Here is a 20753-nt window from a genome sequence, read left to right as displayed (position 1 = left end):
TCCCTTTACGGGAATCTTGAAGATCAGGGATTTAACTCCATGACAACCAGGGAGAGATAAATGCCAAACCGTTTGCTTAATCACAGGTCCTAGTGTTTACAAACTTCGGGAAAACATGGGGATCTTTGAAAGTGTTTACCCGTAAAAATTGCTTTCTTAAAAAACACTCGTTTCAGCTTAAGGAGATACGCCAAGTTGCTTTTTGAATATAGAAGATACTATTCAAACCATAATGAATAGCTTTCCGAAAACATTCATTTTCTTGTTAAATTTGTATTTTAATAAATGCTGGGTTCTGGGACCCAAATAGAGAATTCCGCTGGAAGATAAAAAAACGTAAGTACTTAAAAATTATTTATTTATTAATACAAATCGCGGTAAGCATCAATGCTTGTCGCAAAACACAAAAACACAAAATCATAATACTAATCTAAAGTAAATTGGCAACGACAAACTAAATAGCAAAAACTTCTAAATAACACGAATCTACACAACAAAAACGTCTAAATAAAAAGGCGTATTATGGAAAGTTCCTTTCAGAGATATTGCCCAAAGAAAATTACATTTTGCTTATACTTTCAAGTTTTGGAGAGGAGGGTTCAGTTTGCCGATAAGATCCTACATTAACAGGGTCAGTATCTGCCTTTGAGACAGGTACTGCAAAAGTAATTTTCTAGGCTTTTGAAAATGTTCCTGACTCAAAACATTTCCGGAACAGAGAGACAAGAGGACCAGCAAGTTCAGGGGCACATCTTTTGAGGATAATTGAATATCGTATTATGCCTTCTAAAAACTTTGCTACTGGTTATATTTACACTAGTGAATTTGTAAATGCACTCTTAAAAATTCGAACACTCTCTGCCTCGACAACCTCCAAAGGCAAGCCATTCCATGGTCCAGCAACTCTACTAATGAAAGATAATTGACCAATTTTTTCAGTGGTTTTGGGGGATATCATTTATAATCATGCTGACGAGTAGAGTGATAATGGCTAAATTAAAAAATCAAATTTGGATCAACATCATCCACTATTTAATTATACGAAACACATTTACAAGGTCACTGCGACGCCTACGAAACTTCAACGACGGGAGTTGAAGCCTAGAAAGTCTCTGTGGATAGGAAAAGCGCTGAAGGTATTGGACCAATCTAGTGGCCCTTCTCTGAACCTTTTCTATTCTATTCTCATCCGTTAGACTTAATGGAAACCAAACCGAAGTATTATACTCAAGAAGAGGGCGGACCATATAGTAGTAAGAAATTACGAAGGTTAAACCTACTAAAGCTTCTCCTTATAGACGATAAACGATAATTTGCATTCTTTACAATTTCCGAAACATGCTTATCAAATTTCAATTGGGTATCAAAGTATACGCCAAGGTCACGCAGTATTTCGTTAGAAGGGATTCGTATGCCAGACAGCTGGTAAGTATGCACAGGTGGGAGTTTACGAGCGTAGTGTAGAACAACACACTTAGAAGGGTTTATGAACATGGAATTAGATTCGCACCAATAAGTTAGAGAGTCAAGATCCTCCTGTAAAAGTTGGACATCGTTTTGGTCTCGTACTGGTAGATAAAGTTTTACATCATCCGCGAACATCTTGACAGTAGAATGCTGAACAGAGGAAGGCAAATCATTAATAAATAAACAAAATAAAATTGGACCCAGGCAGCTACCCTGGGGGACTCCGCTTAACACACCAATTGAGGATGACATAGCTTCACAAACAACAACCTGCTGAGTTCGTCCATTTAGACCAGTGGTTCTCAACCTTTTTTTCCCCATGGACCCCTTTTCCCTTCTTTTTATCTTGGTGGACCCCTTCATAGCTATTGGACATAAGAACAATTTTTTATTCTTCACTAATATAAATTTTAAGGTTTAAATTATCAAACAAATAGCATACGATTAAGCTTTATTTTTAAATGAAAACTAATTTAATACAAATAAAATATTGTAATATAATAATAATTATTATTATAATTATTACTATTATTGTGATAATAACTACAATATTACAAGTTTCTACAAGTTTCTTCGATTGGCAAGCAGCTAAAGCTCATGGAGAGTAAAGTTCCTCAGGATGTTTAATTCACTCCAACATTATTTATGTAAACTGGATAAAAAAAAGCAGTTGACATTAAGTGTGTGATTTAAAAAAAGTAAAAGGCATGTTTATTCAATAAGATCCCTGTGGTTGATGCTTCTCGACAAGTTTCTTTATATTTGGTTCTATCGATGTTAATGATAGTCGAAGATCCCCCTTTTCACAATGTCAAGTCTATTGCGATTTTTTGATAAAATTTGAGAAACACGACTAAATCCCAACAAGATAAGATGTAGGAAAAGCAATAACGTAAAACTGCGCTTTATCCCAAAGCAAAGGGCACTTTGTAGCAACATCATTTGTTTTCCATATATTGTACTTTCCATCTTTGAATTTTGCACGCATTATTTCATCACTTTGTAATTCGATGAGGGGCTCTTGCAAAGATAATTCCATTTCGGCAACATTAACTTCGAAAGGAATTGAAACCCAAATCGGTATATCCATTCCGAGTAGGTCACTAAACCGATTCAAAATAATGTAAATTACAGTAGAAATCGAATTCTTAAAAATAAAGAGCGTTCTGAGTTGGTTTTCTTCATGGACCCCCAAAATATCATTGTGGACCCCCAATTTGTTGTGCTTTGCCTGTGGACCCCCGGAAATATTACATGGACCCCTAGGGTCCATGTGGACCCCGGTTAAGAACCATTGATTTAGATAATTACATACAAAAAAATAGTTTTTTTAACTGAAAGTAAGGAGCGACATTAAAACTTAAAACGAACAGGAAATTACTCCGTATATGAAATGGGTTGTCCCATCCGCAATCCCTCGCTCTTTACGCTAAACCTTTTAATTGTTTTAAAAAGCAGAATTGTGGCAAAGAGTCAAACTTTAGCGTAAAGAGCGAGGGATTGCGGAGGGGACAACCCATTTCATATACGGAGTAATTTCTGTTCGTTTAAAGTTTTAATGTCGCTCCTTACTTTCAGTTAAAAAAACTAGTTTTTTTATGTAATTTCTGAACGTTTTTGAATTAATGCATGTTTGATTTTGGCTCTCCACACATAAATTATTAAATGAAATTTGCATATTAATTCCTTTTTTGGCTAAATGGCTTTCTCTTAGTTTTGATCAGACGATTTTGAGAAATAAGGGGTGGGGAAGGAGGCCTAGTTGCCCTGCAATTTTTCGGTTACATAAAAAGGCAACTATAAATTTTAATTTTTAACGAATGTTTTTATTAGTAAAAAATATACGTAACTTAAGAATTAGCTTACGTAACAAACTTTTATATTCTTAAATTTTTTTTATGTATATGAGGGGGTTTGTACCCTCGTTAATACCTAGCTCTTTACACTAAATTGTAAGTTTCGTCCCAATTCTTTAAGAATGACCCCTGAATCCGAAAGGCCATAGAATGAATAGTTGAAATTACTAAAAATACTATAGCATAAAGAGCAAGGTATTTATCTCCTCCTAAATACCTCGCTTTTTATGCTGAAGTATTTTTAGAACCCCTGATATGTGTAATAATCTCTGTTTGTTTTAAGTTTCAATGCTACTCCTTACTTTCAATTGAAAAAACTTTTCCATGTTTATTTTTTCATTGTTTTTTTCTATAGTAATGTTAGAAAATCCTGTGCCCTTTTTATTGAATTTCTGTTCCCCCATGTCATATTTCTCCAAGGAAAGATCCTCCCACATAGCTCCCTCCCCTCAGCCCCACCCCCAAAACCAAAAAAAAATCCCCTGAAAACGATGTACGCTTCCCAATAACCATTATTATATGTAAACACTGGCCGATGTTTGTAACTTGCAGCCCCTCCCCCAGGGACTGTGGGGGTGTAAGTCATTCCCTAGGACATATTTATTATGGTTTTTGACTCTGCGGAACAAAATGGCTATCTAAAAATTTGGATCCGTTGACTTTGGAGAAAAATGAGCGTGGGAAGGGGCCTAGATGCCCTCCAATTTTTTTGGTCACTTAAAAAGGGCACTAGAACTTTTTATTTCCGTTAGAATGAGCCCTCTTGCGACATTCTAGGACCACTTGGTCAATACGATGACCCCTGGGGGAAAAAAACAAAAAAAAAACAAATAAACACGCACCCGTGATTTGTCTTCTGGCAAAAAATACGAAATTCCATATTTTTGTAGATAGGAGCTCGAAATTTTTTACAATAGGGTTCTCTGATATGCTGAATCTAATGGTGTAATTTTCGTTAAGATTCTATGACTTTTAGGGGTTGTTTTCCCCTATTTTCTAAAATAAGCCAAATTTTCTCAGGCTCGTAACTTTTGATGGGTAAGACTAAACTTGATTAAACTTATATATTGAAAATCAGCATTAAAATGCGATTCTTTTGATGTAGTTATTGATATCAAAATCCCATTACAGTTCGTTACCACGAACTGTTTGATCAGCAATAAATGCAATTGTTTTTTTACCCAATTTATAAGCTGCACATTTTTAAGAAGGATGGGTATTAAAACTTTGTCGAATGCCTTCGAGAATTCGGTATAAATGCAGTCAAAGGGTATAGCTAAATCGACAAAACATTGAAAATCCAAAATAACCTCAAGAAGTTCAGTATTTCAAGACCTATCTTTTCGAAAACCATGCTGAGCAGGATTCCAAAGATGATTTTCATAAAAATACTTTTGAACGCGTGAAACAATCAACTTTTCCATCACTCGGCAAAAAAAAGACGTAATTGAAATCGGCCGATAATTTTTAAAATCCGACTTGGAGCCACTTTTGTGAAGTGGCTTTACCAAGGCCACTAATTATGTTATTCCTTAATTAAAAAAAAAATTATATAATTTTTTTTCAAATATTCATATCCTATCCCCTTCTACCTCCTTAAATCATTTCAGCTTAGTTGCTCGTCTCTGAAAAATTGTCCTTGGTTCATCAGGGGCTAGTCCCTTACACAAATTAGCTATATCTAAGTGCACTATATATCTTAGTAAAACAAACCTCTTTTTCTTATAAAAATTCAGAAAAAAATGTTAACAATTTACAACATACTTTTTAAAATGATAACTCACATTATTTCAATACGAAGTCAATATTAACTTTTTTTAAAAGGAGAGTCCTTAAGGTTGGCTGTTCCATGGGTGCAATTAACCTCCCCTGAAAAATTCAACAAGAACTAGCAAACTACTAGTACAATCTCTTTTTTCTTATTCTTGGTTGTGCCCGCCCCTCACCAAGCCATGGAATCCATGGCAAATTTTCCAGTCATCTTTCATTTGTATGGCCTTGGTTAGAGGTAAAATGCTGGTTAAGCGTAGATTTGTCGGAAACCATTTGTGTGAAAAAGTCTTTCAAATATAATGCTAGAACTGAAGGCCTAGAACTAGGGTCTTCTGAAACGTTGCTAAATCAGAAAGACATTAGTGGATGACATATTTCAACTACATACCTGGGTGAAACACTTGACAAATAATAAATGATAAATAGCTTATTTATCCTTCCCCTGATTTGGATCTAAGCTTTCAAGCTAGAAACATAAAATTGCGAAAGAAATATGAAATTTTTTCAGAAAAAATTTACAATCATGAGAATATAAAGTAGACAATAAAAAAAAAGAAAAAATACTTGAATTGGAAATGTGACGTAATGATGAAAATGCAATTGGCATAAATAATCTTACATAATATTTTCATGGATTTCAACTATTTTATTTACGTATTTTAATATACTTTAAAAACAATCATTTATTTTAAATAAGGGAATACAGTAGTACAGTTTTGTTTCACGAAGAAATTCACATAATTAGATATGAAATAAATATTCGTATAAGAATTTTCATATCTCTCGTTAGGCTTTCGCCCTTTGCAGTTTACCCTCATTTTATTCGAGCTGGAGCTTGGACTCTTGTTTGGGGGTCTCTAACCGTCACAGATGGCCCACGCAGTTGCAGGACAGTCATTACTGTAAAGCATTACTACAGAGGGCATTGAATGAGGTCCTCCATTTCCACTACTACTCAAACACAAAGGCAGTTAGTACGGAATCAGAAGTATTTTTAAACCACTTTAAAACTTTTCGCAGTTTTGTGGCTGTCCCCTCCTGAACTCTCCGCCTATTTACGCTAAAGTTTTGTAGTGTAAGGTTGTCTTTGAGTAGTTGTTCTTAAGGGATTGAGACAGGGAGAAGTAGCTAAACAGCAAAAAGATTAAAATTGGTTTAAAAAATCCTTATTTTATGCCAACGGCCCTTGTGTTACGCAAAAGTCTTATACTGTAAGGTCGTTTTTGAATAGTGATTACATAAAAAAAACTAGTTTTTTTAACTGAAAGTAAGGAGCGACATTAAAACTTAAAACGAACAGAAATTACTCCGTATATGAAATGGGTTGTCCCCTCCGCAATCCCTCGCTCTTTACGCTAAAGTTTGACTCTTTGCCACAATTCTGCTTTTTAAAACAATTAAAAGCTTTAGCGTAAAGAGCGAGGAATTGTGGAGGGGACAACCCATTTCATATACGGAGTAATTTCTGTTCGTTTTAAGTTTTAATGTCGCTCCTTACTTTCAGTTAAAAAAAACTAGTTTTTTTTTATGTAATTTCTGAACGTTTTTGAATTAATACATGTTTGATTTTGGCTCTCCACACATAAATTATTAAAATGAAATTTGCATAGTAATTCCTTTTTGGCTAAATGGCTTTCTCTTAGTTTTGATCAGACGATTTTGAGAAATAAGGGATGGGAAAGGAGGCCTAGTTGCCTTGCAATTTTTTGGTTACATAAAAAGGCAACTATAAATTTTAATTTTTAACGAATTTTTTTATTAGTAAAAAATATACGTAACTTAAGAATTAACTTACGTAACAAACTTTTATATTCTTTAATTTTTATTATGTATATGAGGGGGTTTGTACCCTCGTTAATACCTCGTTCTTTACACTAAATCGTAAGTTTTGTCCCAATTCTTTAAGAATGACCCCTGAATCAGAAAGGCCGTAGAATAAATAGTTGAAATTACTAAAAATACTATAGCATAAAGAGCGAGATATTTATCTCCTCCTATATACCTCGCTCTTTATGCTGAAGTATTTTTAGAACCCCTCATATGCGTAATAATCTCTGTTCGTTTTAAGTTTTAATGCTACTCTTTACTTTCAATTGAAAAAACTTTTCCATGTTTATTTTTTCATTGTTTTTTTTTATAGTAATTTTAGAAAATCCTGCGCCCTTCTCATTGAATTTCTGTTCCCCCATGACATATTTCTCCAAGGAAATATCCTCCCACATAGCCCCCTCCCCTCAACCCCACCCCCAAAACAAAACAAAATCCCCTGAAAACGATTGTACACTTCCCAATAACCATTATTATATGTAAACACTGGTCGAAGTTTGTAGCTTGCAGCCCCTCCCCCAGGGACTCTGGGGGAGTAAGTCATTTCCAAAGACATAGTTATTATGGTTTTTGACTATGCGGAACAAAATGACTATCTCAAAATTTTGATCTGTTGTCTTTGAAGAAAAAATGAGCATGGGAGGGGGCCTAGGTGCCCTCCAATTTTTTTGGTCACTTAAAAAGGGCACTAGAACTTTTCATTTCCGTTAGAATGAGCCCTCTTGTGACATTCTAGGACCACTTGGTCGATACGACGACCCCTGAAAAAAAAAAAAAAAAAAAAAAAAAAAAAAAAAAAAAAAAAAAAAACGCACCCGTGATTTGTCTTCTGGCAAAAAATACGAAATTCCACATTTTTGTAGATAGGAGCTTTAAAACTTTACTATAGGTTTCTCTGATACGCCGAATGCGATGGTGTGATTTTCGTTAAGATTCTGTGACTTTTAGGGGGTGTTTTCCCCTACTTTCTAAAATAAGGCAAATTTTTTCAGGCTCGTAACTTTTGATGACAAAGACTAAATTTGATGAAACTTATATATTTAAAATCAGCATGAAAATCTGGTTCTTTTGATGTATATTTTAGCATCAAAATTCTGTTTTTTAGAGTTTCGTTTACTATTGAGCCGGGTCGCTCCTTACTACAGTTCGTTACTACGAACTGTTTGATTCTTAAAGAACTGAGACAAAATGTGAAACTTTAGCGTAAAGAGCGAGGGATTCAGAAGAGAGCAACCCCCTCAAATACAGAATAATTTTTGGTTGTTTTTAAGTTTTAATATTGCTCCCCACTTGTTGCCACCAAGTTTTTCTAAACCATTTTTTTATTTGATTTTTGACCGTTTCCAAATCATGTCAAGACCTATCCAAGATACCATGAGGGCTACCGACCCCATAAACCCCCCGATGCTTGCTTTTAAGTTGTATAGATGAATTGTTTTAAAATGATTGGAGGTGTTCAATATTTAAAGCGTAAAATGATTATGAGGATTACGACAATTTCTCTTGGACTTAATTCCTTTTCTGTAGTAACAAGTGACTAAAGCGATTGAATGAATTTAAAAAAAAATGAGTGGCAGAATATTGACTAGGATGAACTTGTGCACCACTCCAAACTCTTTGATTATTTTTGTTCATGGGGCCACCAGGGGAGTTTTAATTTGTGTCTAATATTGAATCTTGTAAATATGATAATCTAATAAACTTAATTTTTTCTATTCTTCTCCCCTTCTACTTTTTATTCTTATTTATTCCTATTTTACAATATTTTTATTCTTCTTCTTTTTTAATGATGCGAGTTTTTTACAACGCTAGGTACTCCTTGTAAAGTTTCAATTCGGAAATGTGCTTTCACAGAGGAGAAGGGTTGTAGCCAGGATTTGCTTTTGGGAGAGGCCCAGTCCGTTAAGGAACAAGATTTAACAGTGGAACATGTCTTTTCTTACGATTAGGTAGCCAAAAATTACTTATTTTAATATTTTTTTCGTGTTTTGAGGGAAGCGGTCTTGACAATCAAAACATTCCTCCTAATCAAGGCCCCCAGAGGCAAAATAGATATTCTATACCCCCTCCTAATGGAATTCGTGTGAGAAGGTGTAAAAATAGGAAACAAATTCAGGTAGATTACTCTATTCTGGAATTTTTCAAGAAATAGACCCGTTTCCCTCCAATTATACTCATCAGCAAAAGTAATAAGCTAGACTGTCTTGAATAATTGTTAATTTGTTTTTAACCCAAACTGAAAATTTTTGGCTCGTGAAGTCCCAGATACTGTAAACCCTTTTTTTACTAACGAAGAAGAGTTCTGGTTTATCGGAAAGGATGGAAAAAGCTAATAAATTGGGCAAGGTTTAGTACACAGAAACTTACATCTTGGAGGCCTAAAGTACACCAATTGGAAAAACTTGACTTTTGTCGCACTTTTAAACTGAACCAAGCATGGCCTTCCTGATAAATTTGTGACCTTTTTTGGAGTTTTTGTAAGAGCATGAAATGGCACACCAATTAGCAGTTTCTGCTGTAACAAAAAAGCCAAATGTATATACTTTGAAGTCTATACTCCTTTTGCATTTTATAACCCTGTGCTAATTTTACTTTTTTCCACAGTGTGACGGAGTAAATGGTGTTTGCCCTGACAGACGTTTAGGTGGATCAAACGATGTTATTGTTTTGGGTGGTCGACGCCATAACGGGATAACTACCATAATCTACAGAAAAAACATTGAAAGTAAGGAGCGCCATGGTTCTTATTGTTATAAATATCCTCTATCTCTCTCTCTTCCTTTTGCTCCCACCCTCTCTCTCTCTCCTTCTTTCTTTCTCTTTTTCTGTGCAATATATTTATGATTATATATATATATATATTTATAAGAATATGTATATATATATATATATATATATATATATATATATATATATATATATATATATATATATATATATATATATATATATATATATATACTAGCTGTTGGGGTGGCCACCCCAACACCTAGTTGGTGGGGGCGCTTCGGGCCCCCCCCCAAGCCCCCCGCGTGCGTAAGTCGTTACGCGCCATTGTAGTTGTGTCCCTGTGTCCCACCTGTGAACATAGATAGATATATATATATATATATATATGTTTTTAACTACGTAAAACTTGCGAATATACAACATTCTTCGCTGTCCCATTGTCTGTGCATATAAATAGATTGTCAGGTTTACCAACTCTTGAACATGCAACATATAAATTGTCCATGGGAAAACAATCCGTATTCAGATCTATACCTCATGATTCTAATGATTGCCCTTGAGCTTTGTTGATGGTGATTGCTAATCGACCATTCCCTGTGTCGCCGTCGTCATTTATATATCCTCCTGTGCCCCCTGGCGTCCCCGATGTAGTTGTGTCCCTGTGTCCCGGTCGTCATTTATATTCCCTGTGTCCCGGTCGTCATTTGCGTCCCGGTGTCCCGGTCTGTAATTTCTCTTTGAGTGTCCCGGTCGTCATTTATATTCCCTGTGTCCCGGTGTCCCGGTCGTCATTTGTGTCCCGTTGTCCCGGTCTGTATATACATTCGTTTTTGAATTGGTATTTTTTTTAGTTTTTAGTTTTTTACCTTTTTTTTTGTTTTTTTTAGTTATACCTCATGATTCTAATGATTGCCCTTGAGCTTTGTTGATGGTGATTGCTAATCGAACATTCCCTGTGTCACCGTCGTAATTTATATATCCCCCTGTGCCCCCCGTCGTCCCCGTTGTAGTTGTGTCCCTGTGTCCCGGTCGTCATTTATATTTCCTGTGTCCCGGTCGTCATTTGTGTCCCGGTGTCCCGGTCTGTATATAGATTCGTTTTTGAATCTGTATATGATGAAATAAATTTTTGTGTTTTTCCCCTTTTTTTCTTTGTAGTTTTTTTTGGTTTTTACCTTTTTTTTAGTTTTTTAGTTTTTTTCTTTTTTCTTTTCAGTTTTTTTTGTAGTTTTTACCTTTTTAGTTTTTTTTTTATTTTTATTTTTTTAGTTTTGTTTTTCTCCTTTATTTTTCAGTTTTTCTTTTTAGTTTTTTTTTAGTTTTTACCTTTTTTTTTTAGTTTTTTTAGTTGTTTTTTTTAGTTTTTAGTTTTTTCTTTTTAGTTTTTTTGTAGTTCCTCGGCACGCTTTCTGTTCTTACTTTCTCTATCAGCCGCAAGCCTGTTTTCTTGCTGTTCTTGTGATTCCTCGGCACGCTTTCTTTTCTTACTTTCTCTATCAGCCGCAAGTTTTTTGGCATAGACTCTTATAGCAGCTTCCTTGGCTGTTGCCATTGTAGGTTCTCCAGTCATTTTACAATTAAACATTTTTCCGTCCACGATCTTAAAATTAAAAATTTGTCTTTGAACGATTTTCTTAAATACCTTTAATGACGTCATCGTCATAACAAACATGACGACAACTAACTTCATGACGACATGACGTCACTCGACAGACCCACAGACAACTTATTTATATATGTATATATATATATATATATATATATATATATATATATATATATATATATATATATATATATACTAGCTGTTGGGGTGGCGCTTCGCGCCACCCCAACACCTAGTTGGTGTGGCGCTTCGCGCCCCCCCAAGCCCCCCCGCGCGCGTAAGTCGTTACGCGCCATATTAGTTACGCGCCATTGTAGTTGTGTCCCTGTGTCCCACCTGTGAATATAGATAGATTTATATATGTGTTTCAAACTACGTAAAAATTGCGAATATACAACATTCTTGGCTTTCCCATTGTCTGTGCATATACAAAGCCGTATGTACTAATAATGACGTCATATGCAAATGATCTTTTTACAAACCAACAAACATGCATACACACAACTCGTTTTTATATAGATAGATAGATAGATAGATACAATACAAATTAACTGCGTAAAACTTGCGAATATACAACATTCTTCGCTGTCCAATTGTCGCTGCATATAAATAGATTGTCAGGTTTACCGACCCTTGAACATGCAACGTACAATTGTCCATGGTGGGGCGCTTCGCGCCCCCCAAGCCCCCCCGCGCGCGTAAGTCGTTACGCGCATTATTAGTTACGTGCCATTGTAGTTTTGTCTCTGTGTCCCACCTGTGAATATAGATAGATTTATATATGTGTTTCAAACTACGTAAAACTTGCGAATATACAACATTCTTGGCTTTCCCATTGTCTGTGCATATACAAAGCCTTATGTACTAATAATGACGTCATATACAAACGCTCTTTTTACAAACAAACAAACATGCATACACACAACTCGTTTTTATATAGATAGATAGATAGATAGATACAATACAAATTAACTGCGTAAAACTTGCGAATATACAACATTTTTCGCTGTCAAATTGTCGCTACATATAAATAGATTGTCAGGTTTACCGACCCTCGAACATGCAACGTACAATTGTCCATGGGAAAAACAATCAGTATTAAGATCTATACCACATTTTTCTAATGATTGACCTTGAGCTTTGTTAATGGTGATTGCAAATGCTAATCGAATTGGGAATTGCAATCTTTTAAATTGAAAAGGCAGATCCGTTGGAATCATGGGAATGCGAGGAATAAGAACAGCCTCACCCTCAAAAGGCCCTGTCAAGATTGTGGCCTCTATTAGGTTTTCCATTGTTTTTTTTTTACGGCAAGTCGCGTGCCATTGCAAAGCTTTGGTGGGTTGATATTTCTTAAAAGTATTATTGGTACGCCTATTTTTAGTTGTAGCACGTGTAGTGGAAACCCTTAAAGATCTATGGAATTTAAAAATTCAGATGGATAATTAACCGCTTCATTTGGTTCCAAAACTGTGTCGACTGACTTGTAAAGGACTGCCTGGTCTCGAATCTTGGTCAAAACAATATTGTTGATTTCGTGGACGTCTATATTTTTGGGTGCGAGAATCGCTCTTTCACTTAGCCATTTATTATTTTTATAATTTTTTAGAATATTCGGAAATACTTTTTCAATCAATTCATTTTTGGACGTCACTAAATTACAGAAATCAGCAGGTAGTTGTATACGTCCTGAAATTGAGTCTACTGGGAGCTTTCCGTTTCCAATTGCCAGCAATTGATCTGAAAATGTTTGACCAGAGTCATCGTTTTGCAATCGGACACGCATATTTGTAGTTAATTTTAATATTTTTACGTGTGCCCATAAATTAGAATTTTTCAGGCAAGCATTCATTTCGTCTGCAGGAGTTGATCTAGGTATTATAGGTAATGTTTGCCTGAAATCTCCCGCAAGCAATATTAATGTGCTGCCAAAGGGTTTCGACTTGCCTCTCAAATCTTTCAAGCATTGATCCAGAGCCTCGAGCGATTTTTTGTGTGCCATTGTGCACTCATCCCAAATAATAAGTTTGCATTGCTGCAATACTTTACCCATCCCAGATGATTTGGAAATATTGCACGTGGGAGTTTCTGTAGAATGCAAATTCAGAGGCAATTTCAAAGCGGAATGAGCAGTTCTTCCACCAGGCAGCAATGTTGCGGCTATTCCGGACGACGCAATTGCCAACGCTATATCATTTTTTGATCGAATTGATGCCAGAATCAGTTTTATCACAAACGTTTTACCAGTACCTCCTGGCGCATCCAAAAAGAAAATTTCTCCAACGTTGTTATCGACACAATGCATTATCGTATCATAAATGTCTTTTTGTTCCGACGTTAACTTGGAAATGTTATTTTGTACATACGACAATAGATCACTCGTACTGTAACTTTGTTCACGATCCAATTCTACACATGTCGAAACAGCAGCGATACGGTTAGGTGAGGGCATTCCCAAATCCTGAAGAGGTTTGTTTGCCATACGTACGCACAAATCTTCTATAATAACTAAAGTGTAGTTATAAATTTCTGATGTAAAATCAAAAGTCATATCTGACGTCTCTAACTGTTTTCGATGGAGTATATCTTCGGACATTTTTGACTTATATTTTCCCCATAACTCTGTAGGAGCTGATGGAGAGCAAGTTGTTAAAATGATGCCAAACAATGCACGAATTTGACTTGGGGTTGACGTTTCGCACGCGTCATTGATGCAGTTATCCCAGTGTTGGTCATTCTCCAATAAATTCAGAGCTTGGCATGCACTACGGTAAGTGTCATGTATAGTACCGTTTACAGTTTTCAAATACTCAAAGGATGTCGGACCGGGTACATTCACCAAAAGCAGGCGCTTTACTGAAGGCACTTCAGTATACAGCAGTTTTTTTGCAAAAGAATCATTTTTGCAAAGCGAAAAAAAAAGCTGTTAATGTTGTATCCGGTGGATTCATGGCTGTTTGTTGCACGTCGGTTTCCGTGAAATAAACACGTTGACCATTCTGTAAATGTACCGCTAAGTGAACAACAGCTGGACTACGTTCATGTATCGGAAATGAAAGAATTCGCCAAACAGCTTCATTACTGCTTATGTATCTTCCAGCCTGATATTGTACGATTTCGTCGAAATCTTTGATTTCGGGCTGCAAGCCAAAAACTGCCATGTCACTGCCTTTGTTGACGTATTTACATATGTATTTGATTGCCTTTACGGAATTACAGTATTCAACGTTTATGTGTGCATTAAATGTTTTTGATAATAATGGGGTATATGGAACAACCCACTGGTTATCTACTTCGATGGTGGTACCGTTACGCTTCTTTATTATTGCTGTTTTACCGCCATCTTCGGTAGATCTTCTTCTATATTGTGGGTAACCATCATTGCCAGTAATTGTCTTTGATACTAAAAGTCGAGGATATTGCTTTGTGCACCTTTCTTTGGCCATGCATGGTGAATTTTCGTTCAGTGCACCACCGCAAGGTCCATGTATCATATTTTTTACAATAATATCATGTAACCCCTTATCGACATTTTTATCAGGTATTTCAGCGGAAATCACATCATCAATTTCGTTCCAAGTAATTTTTTTATGTAGCCAGTTTTTGCCATTCCACTGAGTACATCCAGCATCGCACTGACCCAAACACTTCAAGTTTTACTATGTAGTTTATCAGTTATTTCAACTTTTGCCGGAAGACACGGGCCGTAATGTCATGCCTATGAACCGCCGATTGGCCTTGAAGTAAAAGCTGCAGTATCTCGTCCCAAGATTGATTACATGTAAATGTAATAAATAAATCCGGACGACCATAGAGACGAACATACGCAATAGCATCTTGAGCATATTCATGCATATGACGGGGACTGCCAGCATATGACGAAGGTAAAATTGTTAATCTTCCAACGTTTGTGGTATTACCGTCATTTATAACTGCATCTCGCAAATGAATGTATTGTTCAGAGCGGAGCTTGGTCTGATTCAGGCGGATATATAGCAAACGTTCTAATTCAATTTTAGCATACATATCAACGACAAATTGGTGAAACAATTCACGGCATTTTAAAATATAATTTTCTTCATCCTGCCGAATCATTAGTCTATAGGAATAATAATGCATTGCACTGCATTTCTTATTCATTTCTTTGTTAGTGGCTGGATTCATCAATTTAATATTAAAGTGATAGCCGTCGGCTCCATCCCAAAAAATGATAGGATATTGTAGGGCATCGTAGCATCGATGAGTTTCAGCAATTCTTAACAACTGAGCGTTTCGCTTATGAAGAATAATATCTCGAGGTAAAAACTGATCACCGACCATAACGATTGCCACTTCGTCGATAGTCGGAGCATTGTATCTACGCACATGTTGGCCATGAGGCGTTTTGTCAGCGGAAATAACAATTTTATACGTATCAGTAGGCATCAAATCGATGGCTGTTTTGAACAGACGCACTAAATTATTATTTTCGTGGAAAAGATGTTGCAATTGGGAAACGATTGTCCTTTCAACCTTGGGAGAAATTTCGCAACGTGCATTAAATTCAGAATTTCTATCACTGATGAAGTACAATTGTAAAAATTTATGATTCTCGCCTGAGAATGGTAGAAGGGACCCTGCTCTATGATAAATTTGCCCTTTTACTTTGAAAGTAGACATAAATTGATCTAGATTTTCGATTTGGGCTCCAAACGACGTCATTTGGAAACATGAGTTGTATTTTCTGATTTTTGACAAAAAACGCTTAGATTCTGACGTAGTTCCAGTAAGGAAAGTCTTCAATAGCTCTGGTGGTGCAGCCAATAGAGGAAGTTTAACTTTTCCTGAGGCGCAACACATTCCCATTGTTTCACCATTGAATTTCAAGGCCTTGCAATAGGGACAAATTTTAGACATTGTCCCGATATGAACACATCTACTCAAGCTATAATCATCGACTGGGCTGTATCTGAATGTCAGGCGATAACTTTCAGGTTGCTCTGATTCCTCGGCACGCTTTCTTTTCTTACTTTCTCTATCAGCAGCAAGCCTGATTTCTTGCTGTTCTTGTGATTCCTCGGCACGCTTTCTTTTCTTACTTTCTCTATCAGCAGCAAGCCTGATTTCTTGCTGTTCTTGTGATTCCTCGGCACGCCTTCTTTTTTCACTTTCTCTTTTAGCAGCAAGTCTGCTTTCACGTTGCTCTGGTAGTTCCTCGGCACGCTTTCTTTTCTGACTTTCTCTATCAGCAGCAAGTTTTTTGGCATAGACTCTTTGAGCATCTTCATCGGCTTTGGCCATTGTAAGTTCATCAGTCATTTTAAACTTAAACATTAATATATTTCTACGTGAACATGTATGTCTTAAATATCTTTAATGACGTCACCGTCATAGCAAAAATGACGACAACTAACTTCATGACGTCAGTCGACACAGAAACATGACGTCACCTGATCCACAGACAGACAACTTATTTATATATATATAGATATATATATATATATATATATATATATATATATATATATATATATATATGTATATATATATATATATATATATATATATATATATAAATTATAAGAACAGAAGTAGTAATAGTAGCATACGCAAAAGTTTCAACTTAACATCCCCAGTCTTTCTCGATGTATTGCTGAGGTGTCTTATTGGCAACCTAAACTTGATGCCTTTTGATTTTTTTTTGAAATAAATATTTGGTTTTAATATATATATATATATCTATATATATAAAAATAAGTTGTTTGTTTCTCTGTCTGTCGTCATGTTTGTGTGTCGAGTGACGTCATGTTTGTCGACTTGGCCAAACATGTTCCAGGTTCGAACCTTGGCTTTAGCATTAATACAAAAGAAAAAAAAACTAAAAAAGGTAAAAACTACAAAAAAAACTAAAAAGAAAATACTAAAAAAACTAAAAAAGCTAAAAAGCTAAAAAAAACTAAAAAAAGGGAAAAAACTAAAAACTAAAAAAGAAAAAAAAAACTAAAAAAAGGTAAAAACGTCGTTTGGTGCATTAATACAAAAGAAGAAAAAAACTAAAAAAGGTAAAAACTACAAAAAACTAAAAAGAAAATACTAAAAAACTAAAAAAGCTAAAAAACTAAAAAAAGGTAAAAAACTAAAAACTAAAAAATAAACAAAATAAAAAAAATAAAAAAAGTAAAAAATACAAAAAAAAAACTAAAAAGAAAAAAAAACAAAACTAATAAAAAAAAACTAAAAAAAAACTAAAAACTGAAAAAGAAAAAAACTAAAAAAAGGAAAAAAACTGAAAAATAAAGGAGAAAAAGAAAACTAAAAACCGGGACACAGGGAATATAAATGACGACCGGGACACTCAAAGAGAGATTTTCAAAAAAGAAAAAAAAACTAAAAAAAGGTAAAAACGTCGTTTGGTGCATTAATACAAAAGAAGAAAAAAACTAAAAAAGGTAAAAACTACAAAAAACTAAAAAGAAAATACTAAAAAACTAAAAAAGCTAAAAAACTAAAAAAAGGTAAAAAACTAAAAACTAAAAAATAAACAAAATAAAAAAAATAAAAAAAGTAAAAAATACAAAAAAAAACTAAAAAGAAAAAAAACAAAACTAATAAAAAAAACTAAAAAAAACTAAAAACTGAAAAAGAAAGAAACTAAAAAAAGGAAAAAAACTGAAAAATAAAGGAGAAAAAGAAAACTAAAAACCGGGACACAGGGAATATAAATGACGACCGGGACACTCAAAGAGAAATTACAGACTGGGGCACCGGGACACAAATGACGACCGGGACACCGGGACACAGGGAATATAAATGACGACTGGGACGCTCAAAGATAAATTACAGACTGGGACACAAATGACGACCTGGATACTGGGAATATAAATGATGTCGGGTGACGTCATTATATGACGTCTGAATTATTTCATTATATACCAATTCAAAAACGAATGTATTCAAGCCGAAGTAGCTGAGCTGGTAAAGCGTTATGTTCCAGGTTCCAAGTCCGAGAGGTTCCAGGTTCGAACCTGGGCTTTAGCATTAATACAAAAGAAAAAAAACTAAAAAAGGTAAAAAATACAAAAAAAACAAAAAGAAAATACTAAAAAAGAACTAAAAAAGCTAAAAAACTAAAAAAAAAACTAAAAAAAGGTAAAAAACTAAAAACAAAAAAAGAAAAAAAACTAAAAAAAAATTAAAAAAAGGTAAAAACGTCGTTTGGTGCATTAATACAAAAGAAGAAAAAAAACTAACGCTCAAAGATAAATTACAGACTGGGACACAAATAACGACCGAGATACTGGGAATATAAATGACGACCGGGACACAGGGAAACAACTACAAGGGGGATGCCGGGGGCACAGGGGGATATATAAATGACGACGGGGACACAAGGAATGTTCGATTAGCAATCACCATCAAGAAAGCTCAAGGGCAATCATTAGAATAATGAGGTATAGATCTGAATACAGATTGTTTTTCCCATGGACAATTACATGTTGCATGTTCAAGAGTCGGTAAACCTGACAATCTATTTATATGCACAGACAATGGGACAGCCAAGAATGTTGTATATTCACAAGTTTTATGTAGTTAAAAATATATATATATATATCTATCTATATTCACAGGTGGGACACAGGGACACAACTACAATGGCGCGTAACTAATATGGCGCGTAACGACTTACGCGCGGGGGGGCTTGGGGGGGGCGAAGCGCCCCAACTAGATGCTTGGGTGGCGCGAAGCGCCACCCCAACAGCTATAATAAGCTATAATATAAAAATAAGTTGTCTGTGTGTCTGTGTGTCCGAGTGACGTCACTGTCCGCATATTACGTCTGAATTATTTCATCACATACCAATTCAAAAACGAATGTATTCAAGCCGAAGTAGCTCAGTTATATAACTACCTGTGTTGGCGCAGTGGGTTTGACCTTAGCGTGGTAATACGGGACCCAGAGATCGAACCATGCTGCAGGAATGCACTACAGGGCCGACGCAGGGACCTTAGTAGTTAAGAAGCGTCGTTAATCCGATACAAATACAAATACAGTAGCTCAGTTGGTAAAGCGTTATGTTCCAGGTTCTAGGTCCGAGAGGTTCCAGGTTCGAACCTTGGCTTTAGCATTAATACAAAAGAAGAAAAAACTAAAAAAAATAAAAACTACAAAAAAAAGAAGAAAATACTAAAAAATCTAAAAAAGCTAAAAAACTAAAAAAAAACTAGAATAAGGGTAAAAAAAAACTAAAAACTAAAAAGGTAAAAAAAAACTAAAAAAAGTTAAAAACCCACGTACTCAGTGCCGCATGTCTTCTAACCGCGCGTGTCTTTGCCCTTCATTATTATTTTTGACACGTAACAGCTTATCTTCTAACTGTATGTTTCTTTGTTCTTCATTTTCATTTTTGACTCACTCACTTGTTTGGTGTCGAATATCTTCTAACCACGTGTGTTTTTGCTCCTTATTTTCGTTTTTGACGCGCTCTAATTGCTGTTTTCGCATATCTTCTAACCGCCCGTGTGTTTGCACTTCATTTTCGTTTTTAACACGCTTTTGGGTTTTGATTACTCCAGACAATTTAGCAATAGTCTTTGATTTAGCCTCTCGTATTGGTGTTGTCGCAATTGATGGTTCAGGTTTTCGATTTTCACTTCTTATCACGTTTGATAGTTCAGTTGTTGGTTCCAAAGAATCATCATTTATAGTAACTGCAACTGCAAATTTTCGTTTTTTGGGCCTTCCAAAAAGCACTGGGCTATTAGCCGTAGTAGTAGTAATATTTTAAAGGACATGGATACCGTGAGTCTAAAAAGAGTGTCAATTACATTGTTTAGCTCTTCGTATCTTTTTTATATTCCATTCTTGTTGAACATTATAAATTAAGTATACAAATGTTCTAGACCTGGACTCGAGACTTGACAGGCCAATTTCCACAACTGGCTATGCGAACATGATTGCTGCAATCGGTCCTTTAAACCAGAGAAAGGAAGCTAACTACCACGGAGGTGACAGAACAGGTGAGTTTGTCCCTTTTTGATTTCTTTGTCCCCCCAAGCTCTTATAATATTCCTTTAGTACATAAGCACCAATACACCAAAATGTTAGTGGCTTGGTGAATAGCATCAACAAAATCAAAGAACTTGACACAGAAGACACATAAGAACAAGACATGACACTTTATCCAATGACAGAAAAAAAAGCAATGACACGTTTTTTACTGTATTGTTTTCTATTTCCTGTTTTAATTGGGAAATATACCAGAAAAGAAAAGAAGCAAACTACCGTGAATGTGACAGAACCAGCAATTTTTTTTCTTTTATTTGGAAGACTGATTCAGAACGGACTGTAATTTGTGCATCAGAAGGTAATGATGAAAAACCACAAAAGAAACAAAAACAAATTATGGCCAAAAAAAAGAGCTAAGTGCCAGAATTGACTATTTGACAGAGCAGCCTTCTTTTTTAGTTCGGTATGACTGGAAATGAAAGCACCAGAATTTTGGATAATATAAAAG

General features: G+C 35.3%; 1 protein-coding gene across 2 annotated transcripts in view; it reads left to right on the top strand.

The window, feature by feature from the left end:
• LOC136024828 (protein Skeletor, isoforms B/C-like) overlaps nt 1-20753 on the top strand; it is a 257728-nt gene that overhangs the window by 214803 nt on the left and 22172 nt on the right. For both annotated transcript variants that reach the window (XM_065700310.1, XM_065700311.1), the window contains 2 exons: nt 9528-9648; nt 20140-20256. In XM_065700310.1, the coding sequence (XP_065556382.1) occupies nt 9528-9648; nt 20140-20256 (238 nt within the window). The remainder of the gene's footprint in view (nt 1-9527; nt 9649-20139; nt 20257-20753) is intronic.

Source organism: Artemia franciscana, chromosome 3, assembly GCF_032884065.1.
Source record: "Artemia franciscana chromosome 3, ASM3288406v1, whole genome shotgun sequence".
Taxonomy (NCBI): domain Eukaryota; kingdom Metazoa; phylum Arthropoda; class Branchiopoda; order Anostraca; family Artemiidae; genus Artemia; species Artemia franciscana.
The sequence above is the reverse complement of the archived record's forward strand: the minus strand, read 5'-3'. Positions and strand labels throughout refer to the sequence as shown.